Source organism: Phlebotomus papatasi, chromosome 3, assembly GCF_024763615.1.
Source record: "Phlebotomus papatasi isolate M1 chromosome 3, Ppap_2.1, whole genome shotgun sequence".
Taxonomy (NCBI): domain Eukaryota; kingdom Metazoa; phylum Arthropoda; class Insecta; order Diptera; family Psychodidae; genus Phlebotomus; species Phlebotomus papatasi.
The window spans coordinates 35,443,661-35,467,470 of NC_077224.1; the positions used below are offsets into that span (position 1 = coordinate 35,443,661).

Sequence of the window (23,810 nt, forward strand, 5' to 3'; positions counted from 1 at the left end):
TCACTCATTGAAAATGTTGAAAACATGTATACAAACAGGAAGCTATTGTGTGTTGGGAATAATGTCCAGCGCACAATAACTTTTGTTTGTAACTATGTTTTCGAAATTGCCTATGCGAGTGAGAAAGATGACTAGATCTGATCTCACTCGTTCACATTTCAATGTCAAAAATATTTTTACAGAATAAAAGTTAGTGTGCACTTAGTTAGCATAATGCCCAACGCACAATAACTTTTGTTCGTAAATATGTTTTCAAAATTTCTTATGGGAGTGAGCAAGATGACTAGATCTAGGTCTTACTCACTCTAATATAAATGTCAAAAACATGTTTACAAAACAAATGTCATTGTGCGCTGGGCATAATGCCCAACGCACAATAACTTTTGTTTTGTAAACATGTTTTTGACATTTCAATGAGAGTGAGTGAGATCTAGATCTAGTCATCTCGCTCGTTCTTATTCGAAATTTTGAAAACATGCTTACAAACAAAAATTATTGTGTGTTGAACATAAAGCAGCGTCGAAAATATGATTTTATTTTTATTCATTTACACATTTTTTTTGAAAAAAAAAATGAAAAACCCCAATAACGTTAAAGTACGGCCCTTTCACGAGTAGGTATGTTGTTTGGATGGTTGGAAGAGCGCAATTCCCAGTCGATTTTTCATTCCTCTACAAGTAGTCGGATGAAAAGGCATTCATTCGGATCGCTCCGAATTAGTGGTTCAAAGTGAGAACGAAAAGTCTTGTGAACTCTATTCGCTTGGTGTCTTTATTTATGTTGTTAACCCTCGAAATAGTGCTTTTTCACGCATTTTCACCCCCTTTGCCAAATACTATTCGTCGCTACCAACAAAAACATTCATTGATTTTTAACACTACTCTCCAGCCCATCTATGAGCATATTTTTGACAGAGAAGTTTTGCTCTAAATATTTTTCCTTCGACAGTCTACGAACAGCGGAAAAAGAAGCAGAGAGGAAGAGCAAATAAAAAACCCCGAGGAATTTTCTTCAAAGTGTGATTCTATCATTGATATTTGTGTTATTTTTTTTTAATGTGTCAAGTGAAGGCTGAAAGTGAGATACAGAAAAATTGCTTGAAAACTCAAATTAAAGAAAATTTTTTTTGAAGTGCGTTTGTTGGTGGCGAGCAAAAAAGAAACTTATATACATTGCTCAAAGTGTAAGCATTAACAAAAATCAAAAAGAAAAAAAGAAAGTCTTTAGTGAAAATACTCTCCTGATAAAATTGATAGTGGTTTAAATTTTTTTTTTTGATATACATAAATGAAAAACTTCATATGCCACGAGTTTTATTTTATGTGTGGAATGTGACCTATTTCTACCCATTTCTATTTTCACATTCAATTTCATCTTTATTTTTTGATTGAGTTTCTATCTTCCCATCTATCTCGCTCACCCACACAGTCTGTGTTTGAGGCAAGTTTGACAGATTGTGTGTTTACTCATGAAGATGGGAAATATATCTCGTGAATGAGGAAAATCACTTTTGGAAAAATACTTTCTGGTGAAGTGTATCTTGATGTAGAAAAGATACTCTTGACTTTCAACGTCTTAACACAAGAGACTTTTCGGCGTGAAAAAAATAAAATAAAATTTTTGGGGAGTGCGTGGAGAAAATATTTATGAAAAGAAACAGAAGGAGAGAAAAATGATAATAAATGTGAATGTGTATATAAGAGAAGAGAGAGAATTTCCATGGGAGGAGCAATGAGGAACTGATACGGGACCAATTTCAATAGATCACGTTCCCAATACATCCAGCACATCTCACATCAACCAAAAAACAAACAGACCATCTTTAAGAAAACAGGCACCAAACACATATATACAAAATGGCGGGAAACTTGATGAAATGGTGGCGGCATAAAATCTTGGGAGGCTACAAACAATTTTCAGGTAAATCTTTTTTTCTATTCTCGCAACTTAAATGCCCCCGACAATTGTATGCGCTTCTTTTATACCCAAAAAATATCCTCGCCTTTGGTCTCTCTTCCTAAACTTCTCTATGGCTTTTACTTGATGGTATACCTCCTGCCTGCATGCCTTCGTTTCTCAGATACCAAGGGTGCGGAGGAGACAAACAAGAGACTCAAATTTACAACAAAACTCGAGACATTCAACCTCATTCAAAAAACTCTCCCTCTAACCCGAACCGTATCCGGGTTTCAATTCTCTTTGGGGGAGTTTTTACGTATTTTTTCCTCATCTCCTCTGCTTTATTCTATTTTCTACCCATGTTCACGACATTCTTCTGCCTCACATCACTGCAAGAGAATCAGAAGAAAAACGACGAAGAATACAAGTAGATGAACATGAAAAAGAATGCACCAGACATTCCAAAAAACGAAAACGATCCTACTGATAGTATTATGTCATTTCTTGGAGGAAAAATCATCAAAGCAGAATAATAGTCTTCGAGGAATTTCTCTTTTTTTTATCTTAAATTTCCTTTTCAAACCAAGATTTGCACAATTTTTCATCCCAAAGATTTATCTGGTGAGAATAATCTGCCTCACTGCTTACTTTTGCCAAGATTACCATTTAAAAATTCCATCAAAATAGATTGTTTATTTCTGTGGAACAACAAATTTTCTTTAACCCAAACCGCCCATACGACCCGTCAACAATTGCCATTATATTCTTTACCTGTCAACTAGGTATTTATTTCAAATGCAAATTCAAATGTTCTTAATAGAAAATGCAAATACGTATTCTAAACATTACCCTTGACCTTCAGACAGGTCAATAGGGTCACTAATAAAAACCCAGTGGCAATTTTTGAAACTTTGCAAAAATATTGAAAATTGTAAATCAAGTATTGTAAAATTTCCAGTAGATTAAACTTAAGGTTGTTAAGGTTTAATTCCATTCTTGAATATTTGTAATATTTAAAAAAAAGTAGCAGTATTTTTTTCAAAATCTTTTAGTTCCAGTATCCTTGAAATGCACCGTAGGGTGATTTTGCACACCGGAAGTGACTTTGCACGCCTGCTTTTATTAAGCTTCTCTTTAATTCTAGTACTCAAGGATGATCTACCGATCGGACATAAAAATCGGATCGATAAAAACGATCATTAAATGCTAGAATTAAAAAAAAAAGCTTAAGCAGAGCTCAGTCACACAAATCTACGGTAATCCTAAATCAAAATTTTCTCTAAAATGGCGCTTGTTAAGAAAATAAAAAAGAATTAAGCATTATGGATACATCTCAGATCTGAAAATCTTTAAAGTTAATCGTTAAAGTTAAAGTTATAGTTTATTACTATATTCCGCGTTGTAATAAATTTCATCTTGGTCTAAGTATATCGTCAAATGGAAAATTAAGTTTTTACACATTCTGGGTTTTCTTTTAATAAAAACAAACTTTTAGCAATCGTTAAGTATGACACGTTATACTACAGGGGGTGAATAAGTATGGTCAGCGATGTACCGTGAGTGGAAGATCGGCAGATCGCACGATCAGTCAACTAGATTGCACTGATCGCGCGATAAGTCTCCAAGATCGCACTGATCGCGCGAACAGTCTCCAAAATCGCACTCAAAGTGTACCGTGAGTGGCAGACTTATTCATCCCCTGTGTTATACAACGTTATACACGTTATGACCAGCGCACAATAACTTATTGTTTGTAAACATGTTTTCAAATTTTCCCATGAAAATGAGTGAGATGACTAGATCTAGATCTCACTCACTCTCATTGAAAAGTCAAAAACATGTTTACTAAACAAAAGTTATTGTGCGTTGGGCATTATAATTATAAAAAACATCACAACTCAAATAATTGTGTTTACCATATTACTTTGAACGAATAAACTCACTCAAAGTTAATAGCTTCTGATGGCAGAAGTTTTATACCACTCGACTTTTTCCTATATTTTCCTAGACCCATGTCAAGTATTTCAATAGCTAGTCCTATACCTCTGTTGACGATATCGATAACTACTGAATATAAAGCATAAAACCAAGGCTTTTATTGTATTCTGCCAGTCCTCGCGTATTCGTTTGAAATGTGGGTTCTAAAAGTAAACAGAATTCCGAACTCTTGGCCGTTACCGAGATGTAGCTCTAGTTAAGCAAATACGCCTCAATAGGCTGCTGTGGGCTAGTCATCTGGTTCGAAAGAATGCGGACTACCCAGCCTGACGTGCACTCTTACGTGCACTCTTTATGGTTTCAAGAAACGAGGCCGACTCAGTTATAGATATTAGTTAGACCTCGTTATATAGACGGTGTGGACCAGGACGCTAGTTCACTAGGGCTACGAAATTGGAGAACAGTGACGCGAAACGGGCTGTAATGGCGACGGGTTCTGTCCTGAACCAGGTCAAGACCATCAATTAGTTTTAAGCTCTGTAAGTTCTAATATTACCTACACTTTTCCCGAAGAGGATTATGGAACATGTTTTTAAAGACATAGGAAAAAATTTGAGTGGTACGACACTTGCGTTATCTGAAGCTTTAAATCAGGGGTGTGTAAACCATTCTCAATGAGAAGCCTCAAATTTTTTAAACATCTTATTTTAGATCTTTTTAAAATACTAACGCAATGTATAGAACTAGAAGTCCTTAGTATTCGTAGAGAACGCTTACAGAAAAATGATTGTGTATGTTTTACTTATATAAGATGATATTGAGAAATTAATAATTATTGAGATAAATCATAATTTCTATGAAGCGTTTTGGTAAGATTTTCTCATTCAGACAGGGATATGAAATAAAAGTACCTGTGTGTTTGCTTATAAATACAACCTAAGTCATAGTCAGCTTTATGTGATTGTAGAATCCTACCATAAAAGGCTAAATAATGTTTAAATGATTTATAATTTAAGAAAACCTTTATAACACAATCTTATTTGGTAAAAAATATAGTTCAAAACCTTTATATGCTGTTGATCACTATATAAGAATACTGATTTTGATAGCAAGCCGTAACCGATGCACATTAAGACAAAATTTAAAGTCGTATTATGTTTCAAGGTTTGAGCTTCGAACTCGTGATTAGAATTAACAATTAGAATTAGATTTTAAATTATCAACTAATTGAGTTCGGTTCTCATCTTGGACCTTGTGGCTTTTAATCAAAATCCAACTGTGAAGAAATATTAATTTCACGGAGACTTTTGTCAATAATTGGCCCATCCCTATAGGCATAGAGGCTGCGGTAAGATCTATTGAGTGAGTGCTCGAGGAGAAGGGAAATAATCTCTTGAAAAGTCCGCGCGGTCAGATGCTGTCCATTCACTTAGAGCCGCTGCCAACAAAGAGCGACAGCTTAGGAATTTTATTATTATTATTATGTATAAAAGATACATGAGATTTTATTATTATTCCACCTAATACTTAATGTGTGAAAGAGAAGGAATGATGAAACACTCAAGTGCGGCAAATCTTTGAGAGGCATCAACTTTTTTTTTATTTTCGCCTCCTTTTATTTCTTCTTCTCTTTAATTCCTTCTTGCCCCCTTCTTTAATTCATTTCCCCATCTCTTTCATACGATTTTCCTTCTTGGCTATGGAATCTTCATTATGATTTGCCTCATTGCTGTGTGCCTCCTTCCAATCGGTTCTCCTCGCGCGTTCGCTTTTGCTTTTGGTGTTTTTCATACCCATCGTTTATATACCCAACATAGTAAGATGAATTGAAAATGAAGGAGAAGATATAGGGAGAAAAGGCACGGTTGAAGAAGAAAAACACCTCGCACAACACTGCAACACACAGATACACGTAACACTCCATAATTATGTTCATTACAGACATTTGACTTGGGATGCAATGAGAAGAATTCTCTTCCATAAGATGGGTTTTCTGTCTCTATTGAAAGACTCTGTCCATTATCAGAGGAAGTTTTAGAGATGAAGTCTCGTCAAGATATTCAAGTGGATCACAGTGGTTTGAAACCTTTTCAATATTACAATACCGCAATCCCACATTTTGAATGCAAAAGCCATCGCAACCGACAAAAGTAATTTAATCGATTAGATCTCTTCAATGCTGTCCGCCTTAAGAAAATATGTCTGCACATGAAAAGTTGAATGACTGGCAATGTGCAGATATATATTAGTTGAAGAAACTCATGCAAAATCATTGAAAACCATTTCAGAACAGTCAGCACGAATAATTTGAAAAGTTTTCACTCAAAAACCATATATTTACACATGAGAGCTCACCATCTCAACCAGAAGACAGAAAAAAAAAAACCACAAGACTGTACATATAAATGTAAATTGGCTTAGATGAAGTATGGACTTAGGATGTATTTTCACAATTTTCATTTGCATTTTAAAAGCTCAATGACACTATTTTGCTGAAAATGCACTGAAACACTTTGAATGCAGGAAATCCAATATGCTAGACGAGGAAAAGGTTAAAAACCTATGCCCCCTAGAGAGACTTTCGTCGTCAATCTCAATTTCTCAAGCGCAAGTGTTAACAAAGCTTTTGATTTTGTGGCTAGTACAGCTTATGGACAAGTCGCTTATAAACGAAACTCCAACTTGTGTATGCTATAGAAAACTTTACCAAAATATTTCTCACACCAAAAGCATCAAAGTGCGGTAAGGGTTTCATTGATTATGCAAGAGTAAAAAGTTAAGCTTGGAATACATAAAGGTAAATAGGGCAGTTTTGTACATCAGACTTTGTTTCATATTATTTTAACTACTCTAAGGGGAAAGATTTGCCAGCTTGCGTTTTTAAAAAGTGATTTCTTCTATATTAAGTATAAAAATAGTTCGCCAAATTAAAAAAACAATATCCTCTTAACAAACTTTTAACAAGGTCAACTTTTCTCAGTAGGCCGTGTTACAAAACGCAGTTCACAACAATTCAAATTCAAAATGAACTATATTTTGATACAAGAATGGCGAAAGATTGTTTCCTCAGTTTTATTGTATTATTTTTACATTTTTATTAAGGAAGTCGAGTTAATCTAGCCGGATAACCCATAAAAACCCATAGGGAACTAAGGGAGTCCATACATTTATCAAGGAGTAGAGAATTCGAGCCACTCTGATTGCTTAAGAGTTAACCCTTTGCATTATAACCAAATCTCCATTATCCGGATAATTGGGAATGAAAACGACAGATTAAAACCCATGTCTGAAGGAGGATTCTTTGAATTTCTGGAATATTAGACAGCCATCATCCGGATCGAAGATCAGAGTGCCGGATATCGGGAAGCAAAGTGTACATTGCGTATCATGTTTAAATTTTTGTTTAGTACGTTAAAGGAAATCTATAGGGCTATCCCAGAACTGCTACTTTACAGTTGCGCTTTTATTTTCTAACAGAATTTACCATGAACAGTTTCTACACGTAATAATTTTATGTCGTACTCCATTTCATCCGGGGAAGCTTGAATAAATGTTTCTCTATAATAGTGTACAAAGATAGATAGACACGATAGACAGACATTCATCGACAAATGCTTTTAAAGCGCAACAATTTACTGAAACGGTGATTGCTTTTCTTTCTATTGCGTCCACCGGCGTCTTAATGTTTGTGACCAACTGTCAGAGGCAAACGGTGGAAATTCTCTTTCACAGGTTGTAAAAGCCATTGCAAAAAATCTACTTTTTTGTTTGATCTTCCCTACAAAATTACACACTGAACAATTTTGCAAAAGAAAAAGCAAAACAGTCCAGTTTGTTGGTTTTCGCGGTTTTCGCGAATTAAAACATTGCGAGAGTGGAACGGCTAGCTCTAATGAGATGTGTGCTAAACTCAGGGAGCACCAAATGCCGACCGCTATAAATTCAGCTGAAAATTTATGTTCAGCTGAATTGTGTTAACCTTAAAACAGCACTCGCGACGCGAGGCAGTGCCATATCCATTTGGTTACATATTATTTTTTGTTCGTGAATTGCTGACCAGTCAACTGATCGAGTCAGCAAAAATATGCTGAAAACGCTACGTTTTTTAGCTGACTGTCCCCTGGGAACGGGCCTGCATCCAAAAGTGTAGAAATCTTATGGACTCTACACACTACAGAAATTTATGTCCATATTGAAGAGTTTTTCCTACACAAGCGTAATACCATTGACGTAATTTCCTCGCTCCGTGCGAGTAGTCTGACGTTACCAGGGGGTGAACTATGGTCAGTGAGAGAATTGTGAGTGGCAGATCGGCTAATCGACGCCGATCATATGCTCTTATCAACTGATTGGTAGCCATAGCAAATGTCATCCTACAGAAATGTAGGATTTAAAAATTCAGAAACTCCTAATATTACAACTGGGTTTATTTTTAAGCTATGCTTAAATCGAGCTTAGATTTATTTGAAGGATATTTAAATATCCAAAAAGCCTTCATAGTTTCCGACTACTGAATAATCGCTGAAGAAGGGTTTTTCACATTTTTATATACAATCTTATTGTAAATAATATTATATAGGGGATCCACCAAAATAATAATTTATTAAAACTGTGAAAAGACCCCTACAAATAATGGAAAATCATGTTGTAAAATGGTGTACAAATGTTTAGAGATGCTTTGCGAAACATTTACATTTAGGTGTTAGAAATTAATTTAAAGTGCTCTCATTATATTGACTATAAAAAGAGTTTTTGCGAAATATCACCCAATGCAAACAGCTTTTATAACATCAACTTTGTGGACCATCCTCGAAACTTTTGAAATTCTAAATTACGAAAATTAATTTTAAGTACTCATTAAACAGTCGTTAATTTCTTAGTCCTCAAAAGTTTGTTTCAATTAGGAAATATTTTGGATGTTTTTGGCAAAGAAAAATCTTTGGCCCAACCCTTATTTATCCTTTTTGGCTCCATGAAAGAAATTTCATAGACTTTTATGATACATTCAAGGGTGCTTGGAAAGAAAAATGTATATTGACGAGCAATTTAGCGCTTCTCCCCACATCCCTCCCTTCGTAACGTCAAAGAGATTGAGTGAAAGAGGCAAATCAAATGAAATTGATTTTGTGCCTTACAGAGAGAAAATGAGGGAATCATTTGAACAGGCAGCTCGACAGGGGTTTAGAGAATAGACATCCAAAATGATGTGGAGGAAGAGGAAAAATCCAGATGTGTCAGCAGGGAATTCGAGGGCTTGTCAGAATGGCCAATTTCCAACATTGGATATTTTATTTAATTTTCTCAGAAATCTCACTATGAGACATTCCACAACCGGAGCCCTTTTTCTCCACAAAAAGGGTCCAATCATATAAAATCTGTTTTGGTCTTTCCAAGAAGTCGTAATTAATTTCTGACCACTCAACAAAATGATTTTATACTTTGCCTCTCATCCTTGTTATAGCTCGGCTCCCACTCAATCGTGCAACAGTCAATTGCAAGAGATCGACTGAATATTTTCCAACTTTATAATTTTGAAATATTCTATCTCGATTGAACATTTTGTCTGTAATTTCATTCATGTTGTGTAATATTTAATTTATGACTCTCTCGTTTTTGTTTCTCGCCTCAATCAAAGTTCAATTTCTCATGAGTGGTACAGAGTACTGGAGAGGAAAAAAGCCCAAGTCAATTTCTGCTCAATTTTCTTTTTCTCCACTTGAGAAAATCTGAGACTATTTTTTCCAAAGTGTAATTCTTCTTTAAACCAAATGCCGATGGAAAAAATTATGTCTAAGATGATGATTTAAATTTTCTCTCTATTCATCTTTCACTTCTTTTGCTCATTTTTTTCTCTTTCTTTCTGTCTTTACCCTGCCGAGTGTAAAAACATATGGAGCCAACAGGCCATGAAAAGCGGTTCCTCTTATACATATAGAGAAGAGAAGAATGTATAAAAATCTTAAGAGATCTCCTTTTCGTCGTCGTCGTCTTCTCTTTTATAAAACACCATGAAACGCACCGCCGTCCGACACAACGGAGAAACGCCAAAGTCCAAAAGAATATTTTGCCGACGATCTCTCTTCTTCATCTTATGTACTTCTTCCGATCTTTGAGAGTAAATAATGTAACGATCGCATATGGTGGAAGCCATTCACTGTGGACTCTTCTTGGGATTTTATCTTTTCAACTCACTCTATCCTCCAGCACCAAAATCCTCTGTCTTTCTTCAACTTGCTGGTCAGAGAAGAGGCCCATTTCGGAGTCATCGGTCAAAAGTGCCTTTTGGTATTATAGCAACAAAAAAGGGCCTCACTCTCCCTCGTGGTAACCTCCTGGTTGCAAGTGTGTTCTTCTCGCCATGGGCACAAGACAGAGATGGGAAATATTCTCTTGATCACCTTTTCGATGGACAATAAAAAGTAGCGACAAAGCGGCAGGAGACACAGCGCACCGCACATCTCTCATGCTGGCCTTTCCACCAAACCTATGCTCGATCTCGCGATCGACTATTGTATACCACAAGGCTTAAAAAAAAACCCAAAAAGAAATAAAGTGGAGAGACGAAGAGATGATAATAAGAAAAGCACGAGAGAAAATGATAGAAGCTGAATGTGGAAGGAAAATAACAACAAGAAGATGCCGATTTGAGATACTAAAGAGAACTCGCCGTTTCTTCCCCTCTCCTTTATACTTCAATCTCAATGAGAAGTCACTCCTCTATCCCGCATCCATCTCCGCTTGTACATCCCAACAAAATGAGAAAAGGAGAAAAAAGGGCTTATCGTGGTCTTTTCATCAAATTACATTGCATACATGTGCCTTGCACCCCAAAAAAGGCAAGCAAAGGATACAACAACCAAGATCATCTGTCTATCAATTTCAAAGACAATTCCCGTGATCTTCAGTGTCGGAAGGGCTTGAAGATCACGAACTATTGCGATTGTCGAGCTTTTACATTAATGCTCCAAATCTAAAGAGAAGAACTATAGCAATTTCCCGATTATCGCATATGTGTGTTATATACTCTGGTTGTAGGTCTAGCCTAGATAATGTAATTTTAGTGCAATTTTGAAGAACAACTTCCTCATTTTGTTCTCCGCAAACATCTCTGCAATGCTATGTTGACTAATCGGTTATAGAGCGATTTTGTGCCTTTTTCAGGCTAGCATTAAATCGAAATTTGTCAATGGAATAATGTGAAAGGTACATCTTTTAATACTTTAAAAACTCGTATCAGTCAGGATCTATTGACACCCTACTCTGTACCGTTTTGGACATAAAATTTGAATATCTTTCTTTATAGGAAAAATTATATTACAGAAGAAAACGTCACATTACTTTCATTTTATTACATACATTAAATAAATATAAACATTTGGACAAAAAAGACAATAGGGGTTTCTCTGTCGAGGAGGCGTTCCTTTGATGTTATGACGATTTTTTTCTGAACTATCCTTTCTCTCCGCCTTTAATCTAGTATACATACTAAAGTGATAGTTTTTAATCAAAATTGTTAGATCCGGAATCAGACCTTTAAACCATTAAGACAAGCGCGAGGTGTAAGCACCTTGATTGCCATTAAATCGCTATCCAACATGAACTAAACTTACATTTATTACTTCTCTCTACGATACCCCTCCAAGGGATACGTCCTCGTAAGAATACTCTTAGGAGGAATCAGTGCTTCTCCAACAAATGTCCAACAATATAGGAATGCTCTTAGGAGGAATCGGTTCCGCTTTAAAAGACGTCTGTTATCTCAGTTCAAATTTAATCAGGGATTAGGTCAGGGATTTAATCAGAATAAAAAAATGAAACGATATAACAATATTAGTTTGAAAATGAATTAATTGTCAATGACATAACATTTATACCTTTTCACTAACCCTACGTTTAGAGAATCTCTTTTCCTTATCTCTTTTAGGGTCCCAGTAATTATAATCTAAATAATGATTAGACTAAATGCCCATCAGTTTCTCATCAACTAAGGTGTTTTTCGGCTAAAACCGAGAGACGGCTTAGTCAGAAACCATTAATATAATCATTAATTTGCTTATAATTATGTTAAGCCGTCTCTCGGCTTAAGTCGTAAGTATGTCCAGCGCATAACTCTTACTGTAAGCAAATACAGAACTATAAGCATTTAAACCTCTATATGATTCATATGATTCCAAAAGTACGATCTTCCTATATTTGTACGCTTTAATCTTAAAATAATATCGTTGAATGGAGAAAACTGCGAGCACTCCGCGAATTATCTCCAGTATAATGACTTTTACAAACTTTACCCGTACTTTTCCATCAATACACAGCGAATGCTTAATGAAAAGACGCCAGAGATGTAATTTTTCATCGTTCGATCGTCATGCCATCGATAGATAATATAAAAATTCTTTTTGCGCTTATGGGCCGCATATAATGATACATATCCTCCCACTTTTGACAAAAATATTACATTCTTCTCTGTGGCTTCTGTCATCTCTATTGTGATCTTCAACACCATGTTAAGTGGATGTGATCAGATTTCAGAAATTTCTCAAGATCTTCCGCCATAAATATATACAATTTATTACTAATTTCCTGCAAAGAAAGCAAAATCATAAAAATACGATCTGACTGGGTTGATCTTTTGAGAGAGTGATTTTCATGGTGAAAAACTCTTTGAATCCGGAGCCAATAGTGACAGAAAAGAAATGTCTTAAAACTGGTGATCAAAGGCGATCTTGGGTGCGATGTGTAAAACTCAAAGAGCTCAAAAGAATCTTGGTGCGCGCCTTTTGAAAGCGAGAGAGGCTATAAGAAAAACCACTGTGTCGGCATGAAATAAAGTGTGTGTGGAGAAGAGAAGAAAATTGTTATATAAAATTTATTTACTATTGTAAGTACCGCTATTCAATAATTGAAGCACAAACGTTTCATGTGCCTTCTTTTGCGGTATATCTTTTCTTGGTTCTCTAACACTTTTATATGTGCACACACAGTATTTTAGTATTCCTTCTTGTTGTTTGACCACAGCTAAAGCATTTTACATGATTTTCACATTAAATTGTCACATTCCCATTGAATAGTGATAAAAACCCAACCTTTTTCTCCCCTTTGATCTATTGCAACGATATAAATCACGTCACTTCCCTCTCAGACAGAAGCTTTCCTAATCTAACATGTTGTTATTTTTCGTCCAAAAACATAATGAATTCACAACCCAAAAAAAATAAATTTTAATTTGCCATCTCGTCATGCATGAAAAATTGATCAATTTTCACACAACTAATTAGGGGTTTTTCATTTCAAGAAAAATTATTATTTCAGCGAGTTGGTAGAAAAACATCTCTGTTCGTATCGTGTTTTTCTTGTTTCATATACAAAAAAAAGAAACATTTTATATACTGCGAGAGGAACAGAGACAGAAAAAAAGACGACTAAGTGATGTAGAGGAAGGAGAAACATTAAATACCACTTAATCGCATTGAAACATCTTCTAATATTTATTTTTATCCCCATTTTATAAATATTAAATGTGCCGTTAAGTATTTTTCAAAAAAAAAATCATCAAAGGACGTCGAGCCGCACTAAATGAGAAAAATTTCAAAATTAGATTTTCCACTCTTTAATCATTTGCCGACCACGTCAATTTTATTTTGTATCTCCCGCGATTGATTTCATTTATCGCTTTTGTGTCCCATCCTATACTCTTTGAAGAAAACCACTCCGAGAGTGTTTCTTTTTTATATGCTGCATCGGCAACAACAATGGAAAGCCTTGAAGTTTGAACTAAAGAACGATATATATTCCCTGCAAGCCACATAGAGTATTATGGATGCTGACTTTTCTTATTCTCATTTTATCTTTTTCATGTCAATCCAAAAAGTTCTCCAAGAGAGTGCAACGGATTCTGAAGAGTTGATCTACCCCATGAGGGCACCGTCCTCATGCAGTGCCCCACCGGACCTACTCCTCACGAGTGATCGCGAACCGATCACCAGTGGCCTAATGACATCCACACCAAATCACCACATATCAACGACTCAGCAACAGTCACTCAAAATGACAAATCGACGGGAATCGTCGCCGGCCAATGTCACCTCAGCGGCAGTTGGTGGGAGTCACAAGAATCATCAGAAGGCGCCGCCACCGTCCGTCTCAAAATCCGCTGAAGATGATCGTGTTCATCTCGAGGTGAGCCTTTATCCACCAAAAAATCCCCTCCCCATGATCCATACTTCAATTTAGCATCAATTAATCATTTTACTTTAAGTAAAAGTTCCACTCACAAAAGTGAGAACTCGTTGGCCCTTTACGTGTTTGGTGATTTTTTTTAAGTCAATATAAATAATCACTTGGCGCTTGATATTTGACATAAAACAGCGCGTTGGTTAATTTTACTTTGAATATCTTTGGACATTAGAGACTTGTTTAAAGATTATTAGGCATTCAATAAAATTGAAGTTTTTTTTTGTATATGATTTTCGCGTTGACATTTTAAATAGAGTAAGAAGATATTTAATTTTTAGATTTTGCAAAACTCGTTTTGATCCATGCTCCTGTGAGCCTTATTTTGACATCAGAGTCCAAATTCATGAGTGTGACCAGATAAGTTTTTGACTGGTTACTCGTTAATACATTTTATAAAGATAATTTTAACCTCACTGCTTAAAAGAAGGGAAAGTGTCTCAGATTAACACAATAAATGGAAGTGTTGTACGAGATAACTGGTTTTGGTCATGGCTAAATTTCCGATTAATCAGACAATCCACAAACGCAATAAATGGTAATCATTGGTTGTGACTGGTTACGTTCGAAAATAAGACCTTGTCTTTTGAATCTAAAGTTTCAATTTTGTTGAATGTGATTAGATTAATGATATATGTATATATTCGTTGTAAAATTTTACTATGAAGGTTATCCATATTATTTTTTTTTTTTTTTTAGAAACAATAATTGTTCCAATGTTATTGTCCAGATTAATGTCAAGTCCAAGATAAAATGAGAAATGATAGAAAGACAAAGGATTAGCAAAAGACTGAGAAATTGAAATTCTCTAGATTGAGATCAAATATAACATTTCTTAGTTTAAGTACGCCAAAAAAACATAATTAACAATATTTTAATAGTATCGATACGAAGAATATCTTGATATCTCCTGTAGACCAAGCAAAAAACTGTTTGCGCATATCAAACAATTAGCGTTGATATGTTTGCGATTTTCCGTTCAACAAATCACAATATTTGCAATATTGAATGCTTCTGTAATAAATCACATGCAAGGGGGGCTGTCACACCAATACAATGCTATCGATCAATTAATCCTGCTCGAAGACCATGGCAAATATTTACCCAAATACAATTCCTGATAAATCCCCCCTAAACCCCAGCCGTCTTTACGATTTAAAAGGGTTAAGAACATATACACATTGTTAGACTTGAATGCCTAAGGTAGTTCTCATTCAGTGCCACGTGGCTAAAATCTTTCCTTATCGATCTCTCACCATTTCGGGAAAATAAAAGCCAAACACAATCACTGGTTGTTGCCTTTGAAAAAAAACAGAGTTCTGATTGCCAAATAGGTTTTGCTTTTGGAATAACGTACGTGTGGGAAAAGGTGCCAATTGGCAAATTATCTAATTAAAATGTTCCCTCCTGTTCAATTGACAAATTTCATTTCACTCTTCTTCTGGCGGGCGCAAAGAATTGAGAATGAAAAAAGAGTAACATGAAAAAGAAGTGAGACACCGAGGAGGAAGAGTAATCAATCAAAAGCGTGAAATTTGTATTCTCTTTGAATATTTCTCACTTTTTTTCCTTTTGGTCGACACCGCAAATATTTAAAGAAACAACAAACCAACTAACAAAGTCCAAGAGGGTGGGGAGTCAGAAAGAAAATTGCGATGAAATGTGACACGTGGATGCAAAAGATGAGACAGGATGATTGATAGAGTGATTCTCTTTCAGGAATTTCACTGTGACGTGTCACTGGAGCATCAGGGTAAGACACCACAGCCTGTACAGTTCTCCTTTACACTGTACGATCTCGATGGACATGGCAAGATCACCAAAGATGACATCGCCGGCATAGTCTCAACTATCTATGAGAGCTTAGGCAAGAGTATCGTGGTGCCGCACTATGGCAGCAAAACCATCAATGTGCGCTTGACCGTGTCACCAGATGCCAAAGTCAAGACACCCACGAAGAAGGCTGCCCTTATCAATTCAAGAAGGCGATACAGACCTCGTAAGCTCCTATCAGACGACGAAGGTAGTGACACCTCGCATGACAACGTGCCAATTAAGTTGAGTCCAAAGACAACGAATGCCAGAAGTAAGAGTCACTGTATCCACCATCAGCATCATCCTCAGCAGCAGCAGACACAAAAACTCACCAAGGAGACCAATAATCAACCGAAAGACTGTTCAACAACGGACTCTGGACCAGAGCAAAATCCACCCAAGCCTACATTTGAAGAGCCTCCCCATCTTTATGAAAGCATTAACAATTTGAAGTGGTGCTCAAAGGCTAACAATCTCTTGCAACAGGGCAATAATAACAACCCAAGTGCGAAGAAGTCGAGCAATTGCTTAGAAATTCTTGACAATAAACTCGCAGAAAACGAAGGTAACAACGATTGTGCAGGATTCTGTCGGGAATGCTCCCTAATGGAGCGATATAACTTAGAAAGCATGCCGGTGACTAAGCAAAGAAGAAGAGTTCTTAGAAAGTCTAGATCACGGAAGCAAAAGGTACTTGGTATTGTTTTGATATTATTGTAATTCTATAAGATGATGCAGGGCACAAATGTCCTTTCCGGAAGCGTCAGTGAGAAGGTATCAATTCAGAGTAAAACTCCTCAGTGGAGAACTGAGTAGTTTTACTCTGAATTGATACCTTCTCACTGACGCTTCCGGAAAGACATTGTATTGGTGTCCTGCGTTCATCTTGTAGTTTACTACGTCAGTTTAAATTTTAAAATATAGAATTCTATAATTCTATAGCTCTTTTTTCCTTACTGTTCTTTTCTTACCAGGGTGAAGGTGCCTCTCGAGTACGGAGCCTTTCAGTGGGGAATGAAAATTGTTTGATAAATCGCGAAAAAAGCGAGGAAGAGTGCTGGAAAAGTTCTCTCAGACGACGGGAGTTAATTGAAATTATTCGGGAGAGCATGGAAAAGAATCGCCTGTGTTTTCAAGGGAATAGGTGAGTTGAAACATGATCATTACATACCTTTTCTGCTGATCATGAAGAGGGAACCAGGAATCCGGATAATTGTAATGTCCTCGATAAATCAGATCAGAACAAATTATGAGAGGAAACCGTGTCAATATATTCTCTTGATTAAACCTTTTTGCTGATAATCTCTTTTGCCAGAAACTAATAAATTTTCCACAAAAACTTGATATTTCCTGCTTGAAAGATCTCGTAAATTTTTTTTCGCCAACTTCTGCCAAAAGAACTTGCAGGACTCACCACTAGGGGCGAGGGGAATTTAGTTTGGTAGAAATTTAAATTGAAATTATACCAATTATACGAAGAAAATTTTGTAGAAAGAATAGGGAATCTGGCAAATCCAAAAGAGTTCCCTACCGCTACAAATAAAATATAAAATAAATAAATTTTATAATGATATGTTCTTTTGCAGAAAACCCACAATAGATAGTCCTCGGTATCGTCATCGATCTCACACGATGAATGATCAATGTGTGGACGTTGGAGCTCCAACGAGACTGGAAAACTCACCAGCAATCTCACCGGATATTGTACCCACGAATCTCTGTGGATACGATTCCTTCCTCCATGCCACTATCTGTTCCAATCTCAACAATAATCTTCAGTTCACACCCACGGTGGTGCCCACAGCGACCATAAATCTAGCCGGAGTGACACCAGTGAGGAACAATGGTAACCGGATGATTAGGAATCGCGCTCTGAGGCAGCATGAAGCGGTCAGAAGTGGAAATCCTATGGGATATATGCGATTGCATGCTTCAGGAAAAGCCACCAATACAGCCAATACTCCCAAGATGACCAATAACAAGGGTGTTGAAAATAAGAAACTCATCTCTAGCGATTCTCATGCCATCAAGGGGAAGACTAAAGCACGCGTTGGTCGCCTGCAGCGATCAAAGAGCAAGGAAGAGCTCTTAACCTGCCGCGACACAACGACCAAAATCGAGGACATACTCAATGCCGAAGTATTTCTGGACAAACTCAAGATCACCGAGGAAGTAGCAGAGAAGTATGTTGAATCACCACGTAAGAATGTAGTCAAGAGGGCTCTCAAGAGTCCCATAAATCAAGCCAAGAGTCCCACCAAGGGTTTACTTATGGAATACGCTTCGATTCCCGTAAATGCTGATCCCGCCGAATGTGAAAATCTGCTAAAAACGCCTGTTTCCGATGGAGATGACACAAAAATTGGAGATGCCTCCACAGTACACCGATATGTCCATGAACACATTCATCATCACTATCATCACTTCGAGGAGGCTACCAGCCCCAAGATATAAACCCTAAAAGCTCCGGAATTGAGCCAAAAGGGAACCCCATTTAGGCTTACAAATTGAGCGATTGTGTGCATTTTTGTGTGCTTTCGATGAAGAAAATTAACTTATTTATTTAAATAAAAAACAAAAAACAAAACGCGTACTTCCGGGAGGGAGATTTTTTGACGAAGCTACTCGAGGATTTTTGTATACTTGCAACCACGAAGACTGATTTCTCTAACAAAACAAAAAAAAAAAACGATGAGAATGAAAAGAAAATTAATTTAGTAAATTAGAATCAATCACGGTCAGATGTTCAATCTACCTCTTCACACTTGTTTAACTTTATTATTTTTTTCATTAAATCTCTGGAGATCAATGGAAAAATCTATCGGGATTAAATTTAGGGGTTTAGTGACAAATTCCTTCCACTCTATTTTAAGATTTTTTGACTGTCTATAATTGCTAAATAAAACGTATTTATTTATTTGTATCACACACCTCTCTTCCCACATTAAAATTGTAATAATCTACAAAAAAACAGTATTTTATTTATTGGTCATTGGTTTGTCGTTCTTATTTTTTTTACAGGGCAGCTGTTAAAACTCCCAACTTTACAAAGGAGCTTTTATTCAGGACTTCCATAATGAAATGGTCTTAATCTCCCGGAACAAAAATTAACTCTTTCGTCTCCTTTGGGACTCTGGGTACCCATGGAAAAAAGAATTTTTTTTGGACTACAGTAGACTCTCTGTCAATCGGGAATATAGGGCAAAATGTCATCCGGTTTAGCGATAGAATTGAGCGTCAAAGCCTTTGTAAATTCCACAAAAAGCGCTCAATTATAAAGAATCACGATAAAATAGGAAGAACTATAGCGAATTTGAGCGAATTAGCTTCATAATTAAACGTGAAAATTGTCAACAAAATTCGTCGCCCGATTGAAAAAGAGCCGATTGAGTGAGAGTCTACTACTGTATTTAGAATCGATAAAAATCCGATTCTTGTGGATGATTACAAACTATAAGGATGTCCAAATCTAGGATATTTTTTGCAGGATCATAATTAACTCCTGAGCTTAGATATTTTTGGTCAAAAATCGTGATTTTCGATTTTCTGTTTCCTTGCAGATATCCTGACTTTTTTTTTATATTTTAAGACCAGAATAAGAAAAAACCTCTCGGGGCCAATAAGTATGATAACTAACAATTACAGATTACATAAATTCGAAAAACAATTTTTTCTTAAATTTTCAAAAAAACTTGTTCAAACTTTATGGGAACTCTCGTCCACAAAAATTTAGAGGTCAAATGTAAGGTTACTCCGCCAATGCCCGCCATTTGCTTTTTGACACCAACCTTGTAAGAAAATTCGGAAAATTCCAAGCGGGACCGAAATTTTTGCCAATGGCCGATAATAAATTTTTGCCAATGGCCGATTCGACATTTGGCAGCGAGGGAGATTGCTTTCAGGGAAGTTTTTCCTATTCTTCCAGATTTTGGTGAATTCTGATTGTCCAGGAAGTGTTTTTTTGGCGCTTGAGAAAGCTTAATGTGTCTGCAATAACATCATGTTGAGAGAGCTGGGTGTCCTTTTTAGCACTTCCTGGACATCCCACAAGATACTGGTCATTAATTCTTCTTGTTTTAGTGATCAACATTGTAAAGGAATCCTTTGACACGCAAAAATAATTCACAAAATTGATTTTATTGGCTTTTGGAAAATTGAAGTTTGTCCAAGTTTGTCTCCTTTTCGTTCTTTTGGGGACGAGAGTACCCATGAGTTTTCCAATTTCCCAGAGGCGGAGAAAATTCTTTCTCTACAAAAGTATCATATTTGACCACTAAGACTTACAATAAAGTGAGTTTTACTGAAATTCGTTCGCTGGATATGTTGTGGTCCGGAAAAAGTTAAACAATCTCGCTATAGATACAGGTTCAGCAAGAGCTTTTTATGTTTCAATTGAATATTGGAGGCAAATTTTATTTATTAGAATTTGCAACCATCGTAACGATCGCAACTCTCTAATTCCCACTTTAAATCGATTAATATAATTATTTTATAATGTCCTGCTCGTCCTGCTTGCAAATCCAACGAAAAATTCAGAATTTAAAATATTTCATTCAAGAAATAAGAAACTTTGTTGTTTTCACCCTCCAATAGATGGCGCTAGGTGAAATTAAGAATTCCTTTTTGAAGATTCCCCTGAAGGCATTTGCAAAAAATTTAATTCTTTTATTTCTGTCGTTGCTGGGTAGCGTGTTTTGTAGCTGAATGTCAGGAGTCAGGACATCAAGATCAGGATCTCCTGGTATATTATTTCAGTGCAGTATAATTCCTTGGCGACTTAGAATAGTATAGAAGAATACATCTGCCAAGAAATAAAACTAATTGGAACATTCTGGTCCTGGAGCGATTAACACAGAGAAACGCCTGGAGTTAAGAAGGTAATCAATTTGTATTTCTATCCAAAAAGCATTTTACTAAATTACTACAAATATGGTCTGTCCATTGGAGTGTCTTTCTTGGCCTTCTTGTCCCTGCTCCTGGGAAACCATCTATGCTTTGTTGTATATGTCAGACGCATCAGTTCCTCTCTGGCCACTTCAGGATGCTTAGTCTTGAATGCCTGCATTGCTGTATTTACAGCATTATCCCTGAGCAATGAAGAATTGTCCCTCTCTATAGCCGGTGGGATGGGTTTGCTGAATTCATAGGGAAACTCAGGTTTTGGATGCCAAGCAACAAATGTTGATCCATCATCAGTTATTGCAACACTATTAACAAGATTTTGAGCCCCAGTGGGATGTTTAGTTGATAAATTTCGCAAAATAACACGAGAAATTGGAATTTTCACTGAACTTAACCTCGACATTTTTGCGAGTTTTGAAGTGTCAGTCATCCGGGTGTCACTCTTGACAGTTTTTCTATTGCGCCGCGGCGTCAATCTTGGTCAGGATGATTCCATTCTTTCCTAAACTCACTCCTCCAGTCACTCATAGTATTTGGTTTGATGTTGACATGCCACAAGATGAGGAGGCAGAAATTACTGCATTAGAAGAACTTCAGAATGACCAGGTGAGTGTGGTCAGAAGCTCTCTTTTGTTTTGATGGTTATTCCGGATCCCTCTTGCAGAATTACCAAATCAACCAGGCTGCCAGTGATCTATCTCCTTTGGGAAAAGCTCCCCATGATCATACAGAATGTCCAGATTCAGATGATGATGGTAAGATTTCGAACCCTATTCATCTGAATTAGAAATAACCAAATCCAAAAACATTCCAGCTAATGAGGACAGTGATGATGAAGATAGCCACGATGAAGAAGATGAGGATGATATTATTGATACACAAACAACAATAGAACCCGATGGGACCACTGAGTATCCCTCCCCAGATATTCCTCAGAACATGAACATGAGTAGCGAAACTGGCGAAACATCCCAATCTTCCGTTATGAATATCACAATGTAAAGCCGAGCTGAGAGTACAAAAATCATAAATTGTTCTAAGGGGACACTCATTGCGAGGAACAGAAATCAATCTGACCGGGTAACTCGAAGAACCAGGAATCTATGGTAAAACCGAGGAACCTATAGAATTTTCTGGGAACCGGGAGAGCTCGAACACTTTGATCTCCTTGTTGTAAATCTGATTTTTATTAATATTTATTTAATCGTCTATGTCTATATAAAAAAAATCATTTCCAGAATAAAGCATTAATTCAGCAAAATATACGTTAATTATTTCATACAAAAAAGTGCGGTCTTCAGACTAGAGATTTAAGTTTAAACCAGTTCACGAAGGTCTCAAAATTCCTAATAAAGAATTTATTGTTTTTTTTTAAATCTATAAAGGACCATTTGTCCATAATATCCAATCCCAAGTAAAAATTAAAAAAAAGGCTGATAAGAGCTTAATAGTCATGTGACTAATGCCGGCTTTTGACCTAAGACCGTCTTCAGACTAGAGGTTTAGCCCAGTTCCCAATGGTCTCGAAATTCCAAATAACAACCAATTTTATTGGCTTTTCAAATTTTAATAGATCACTTGCCCATGTTGCCCAATCTTAAGTGATAATTTTACGAAAATTTTTGATTAATAACATATTGGAGAAGTTAAGCCATATGGCTAAGCCTTAAGTCTGAAGCACTTATAAGCCTTAGGTCGGAAGCCCATTTAAACCGTCAGAGCTAAGTATGAAGCATAACACTAGGTCCCGGCATTATGCACATTTTCGGGACCGAAAAAAACGCGCGAAATGGCATTAAGCATCGAGAAAATTTGCATACCCGCAGGGGCTTTCTTTTGAATAAATCGGCCGTAGAAAGAATTTCGCGCGGAGTAAAAGTAATTCAAACAAGAAGATCCAACTGCAATAAAAATGCATTAACAAACATTACTTTTTGGCCAGAATTCTTCAATAAATGGTTAGAATATTTAAAAAATTTACCCTTATAAAATAAATTAAAGTTTTATTTCTGAAAAAATAGCAAAATGTTTTCAAATTTTCCGCGTCGCCACATAGTATACATTCAGGCGTATTTCAAAAATGATTTCATAAATTGACTCCCAAGGGTAGGCAAACTTGCATAATTTGTATGTGCATAATTCCGTCAGGTGCATAATCTCGTAGGACTTAGTGTAAAGTCTAAAAAATATTCATTTTAATTTCTTAATTGTAATAATTTTAAAATTTGGATTTTAAGTGTGTTGTAGTCCGTTTCCATTATTTATTGATTATTTAACTTTTGAATTATTGAGTGTTTGATCCATTTTACGTATGGACAGGATATTGGTCAAAATAGGTCTAAGGGGTCTAAGGCCTAAGTTCTGAGCAAGGGGATTAAGGGGGGGGGGGGGAATAATTTAGAATTTAGCGAATGCTCATAAATTTGTAGTTGTAGTACAATATTTTGCTCTTATCCTGTTCAGTTCAACTTTGTTTCACTTAAATTTAAATTAAATTTGAAAAATAAAAAAAAATCAAGAAATTAAATTAAAAAAATGAATTTCTACTATTTAAAATTATTTATACTATTATTTATTTAATTTATTAATTATTTAGCATCCAGATCCCGTCAGAATAACACCTTGGACGAGTGGAATTTTGAGGTTGTTAAGGACTACAAACACCTCGTATCGGTACTGAGGGTACTGACAACGGGTAATGAAGTCGGAATAGAGGTTAACGAGAGACTCGCCGCGGGGAGTAGAAGTTTCTTTGCACTATCGTCGATATTTCGATCAAGGAACGCCTCGCGGTCAACAAAGATCAAAATATACAGGACCATACTGAAGCCAGTCATAACGTATAGTCTGAAAACAGTACCGTTGACTTGCACAGAGGAGAGAAAGCTGTTGATCTTTGAGAGACGGGATCTACAACGAATCTACGGGCCTTTCCATGAGGAAACTACAGGTGAATTCCGAATAAGGATGAACCACGAACTGGAGGAGCTTTATGGAGAGGCCGACATTGTGGCCTCTATTCTGGC

At 36.3% G+C, this 23,810-nt stretch overlaps 3 protein-coding genes and 1 long non-coding RNA gene across 4 annotated transcripts; 3 read left to right on the forward strand and 1 right to left on the reverse strand.

Annotated features, from left to right (window-relative positions):
- The first annotated feature begins 640 nt into the window (after positions 1-640).
- Positions 641-18,853, forward strand: LOC129805434 (protein naked cuticle homolog). Its single transcript, XM_055853327.1, has 5 exons — positions 641-1,920; positions 13,706-14,013; positions 15,787-16,572; positions 16,857-17,026; positions 17,469-18,853. Exons 1-5 carry the CDS (start codon positions 1,857-1,859, stop codon positions 18,334-18,336), a joined length of 2,196 nt encoding a protein of 731 aa, XP_055709302.1. The 5' UTR covers positions 641-1,856; the 3' UTR covers positions 18,337-18,853.
- Positions 18,854-20,523: 1,670 nt separating this feature from the next.
- LOC129805454 (uncharacterized) lies at positions 20,524-23,548 on the forward strand. Its single transcript, XR_008752093.1, has 2 exons — positions 20,524-20,759; positions 23,381-23,548. It is a non-coding gene; the product is annotated as an uncharacterized LOC129805454 (long non-coding RNA).
- LOC129805452 (39S ribosomal protein L42, mitochondrial) lies at positions 20,757-21,229 on the reverse strand. Its single transcript, XM_055853366.1, has one exon. The coding sequence runs from the start codon at positions 21,212-21,214 to the stop codon at positions 20,804-20,806; it is 411 nt and encodes a 136-aa protein (XP_055709341.1). The 5' UTR covers positions 21,215-21,229; the 3' UTR covers positions 20,757-20,803.
- Positions 21,229-22,047, forward strand: LOC129805453 (anaphase-promoting complex subunit 15). The gene is made up of 3 exons (XM_055853367.1): positions 21,229-21,390; positions 21,449-21,539; positions 21,599-22,047. Exons 1-3 carry the CDS (start codon positions 21,271-21,273, stop codon positions 21,784-21,786), a joined length of 399 nt encoding a protein of 132 aa, XP_055709342.1. The 5' UTR covers positions 21,229-21,270; the 3' UTR covers positions 21,787-22,047.
- Positions 23,549-23,810: the final 262 nt, after the last annotated feature.

Coding starts and splice junctions, on each gene's coding strand:
- LOC129805434 (XM_055853327.1), top strand. CDS start 1,857: ATGGCGGGAAACTTGATGAAATGGTGGCGGCATAAAATCTTGGGAGGC. Junction 14,014..15,786: donor ATGATCGTGTTCATCTCGAG/GTGAGCCTTTAT, acceptor ATTCTCTTTCAG/GAATTTCACTGTGACGTGTC. Junction 16,573..16,856: donor CTAGATCACGGAAGCAAAAG/GTACTTGGTATT, acceptor TTTTCTTACCAG/GGTGAAGGTGCCTCTCGAGT.
- LOC129805453 (XM_055853367.1), top strand. CDS start 21,271: ATGATTCCATTCTTTCCTAAACTCACTCCTCCAGTCACTCATAGTATT. Junction 21,391..21,448: donor AAGAACTTCAGAATGACCAG/GTGAGTGTGGTC, acceptor TCCCTCTTGCAG/AATTACCAAATCAACCAGGC. Junction 21,540..21,598: donor TCCAGATTCAGATGATGATG/GTAAGATTTCGA, acceptor AAAACATTCCAG/CTAATGAGGACAGTGATGAT.
- LOC129805452 (XM_055853366.1), bottom strand. CDS start 21,214: ATGACTGACACTTCAAAACTCGCAAAAATGTCGAGGTTAAGTTCAGTG.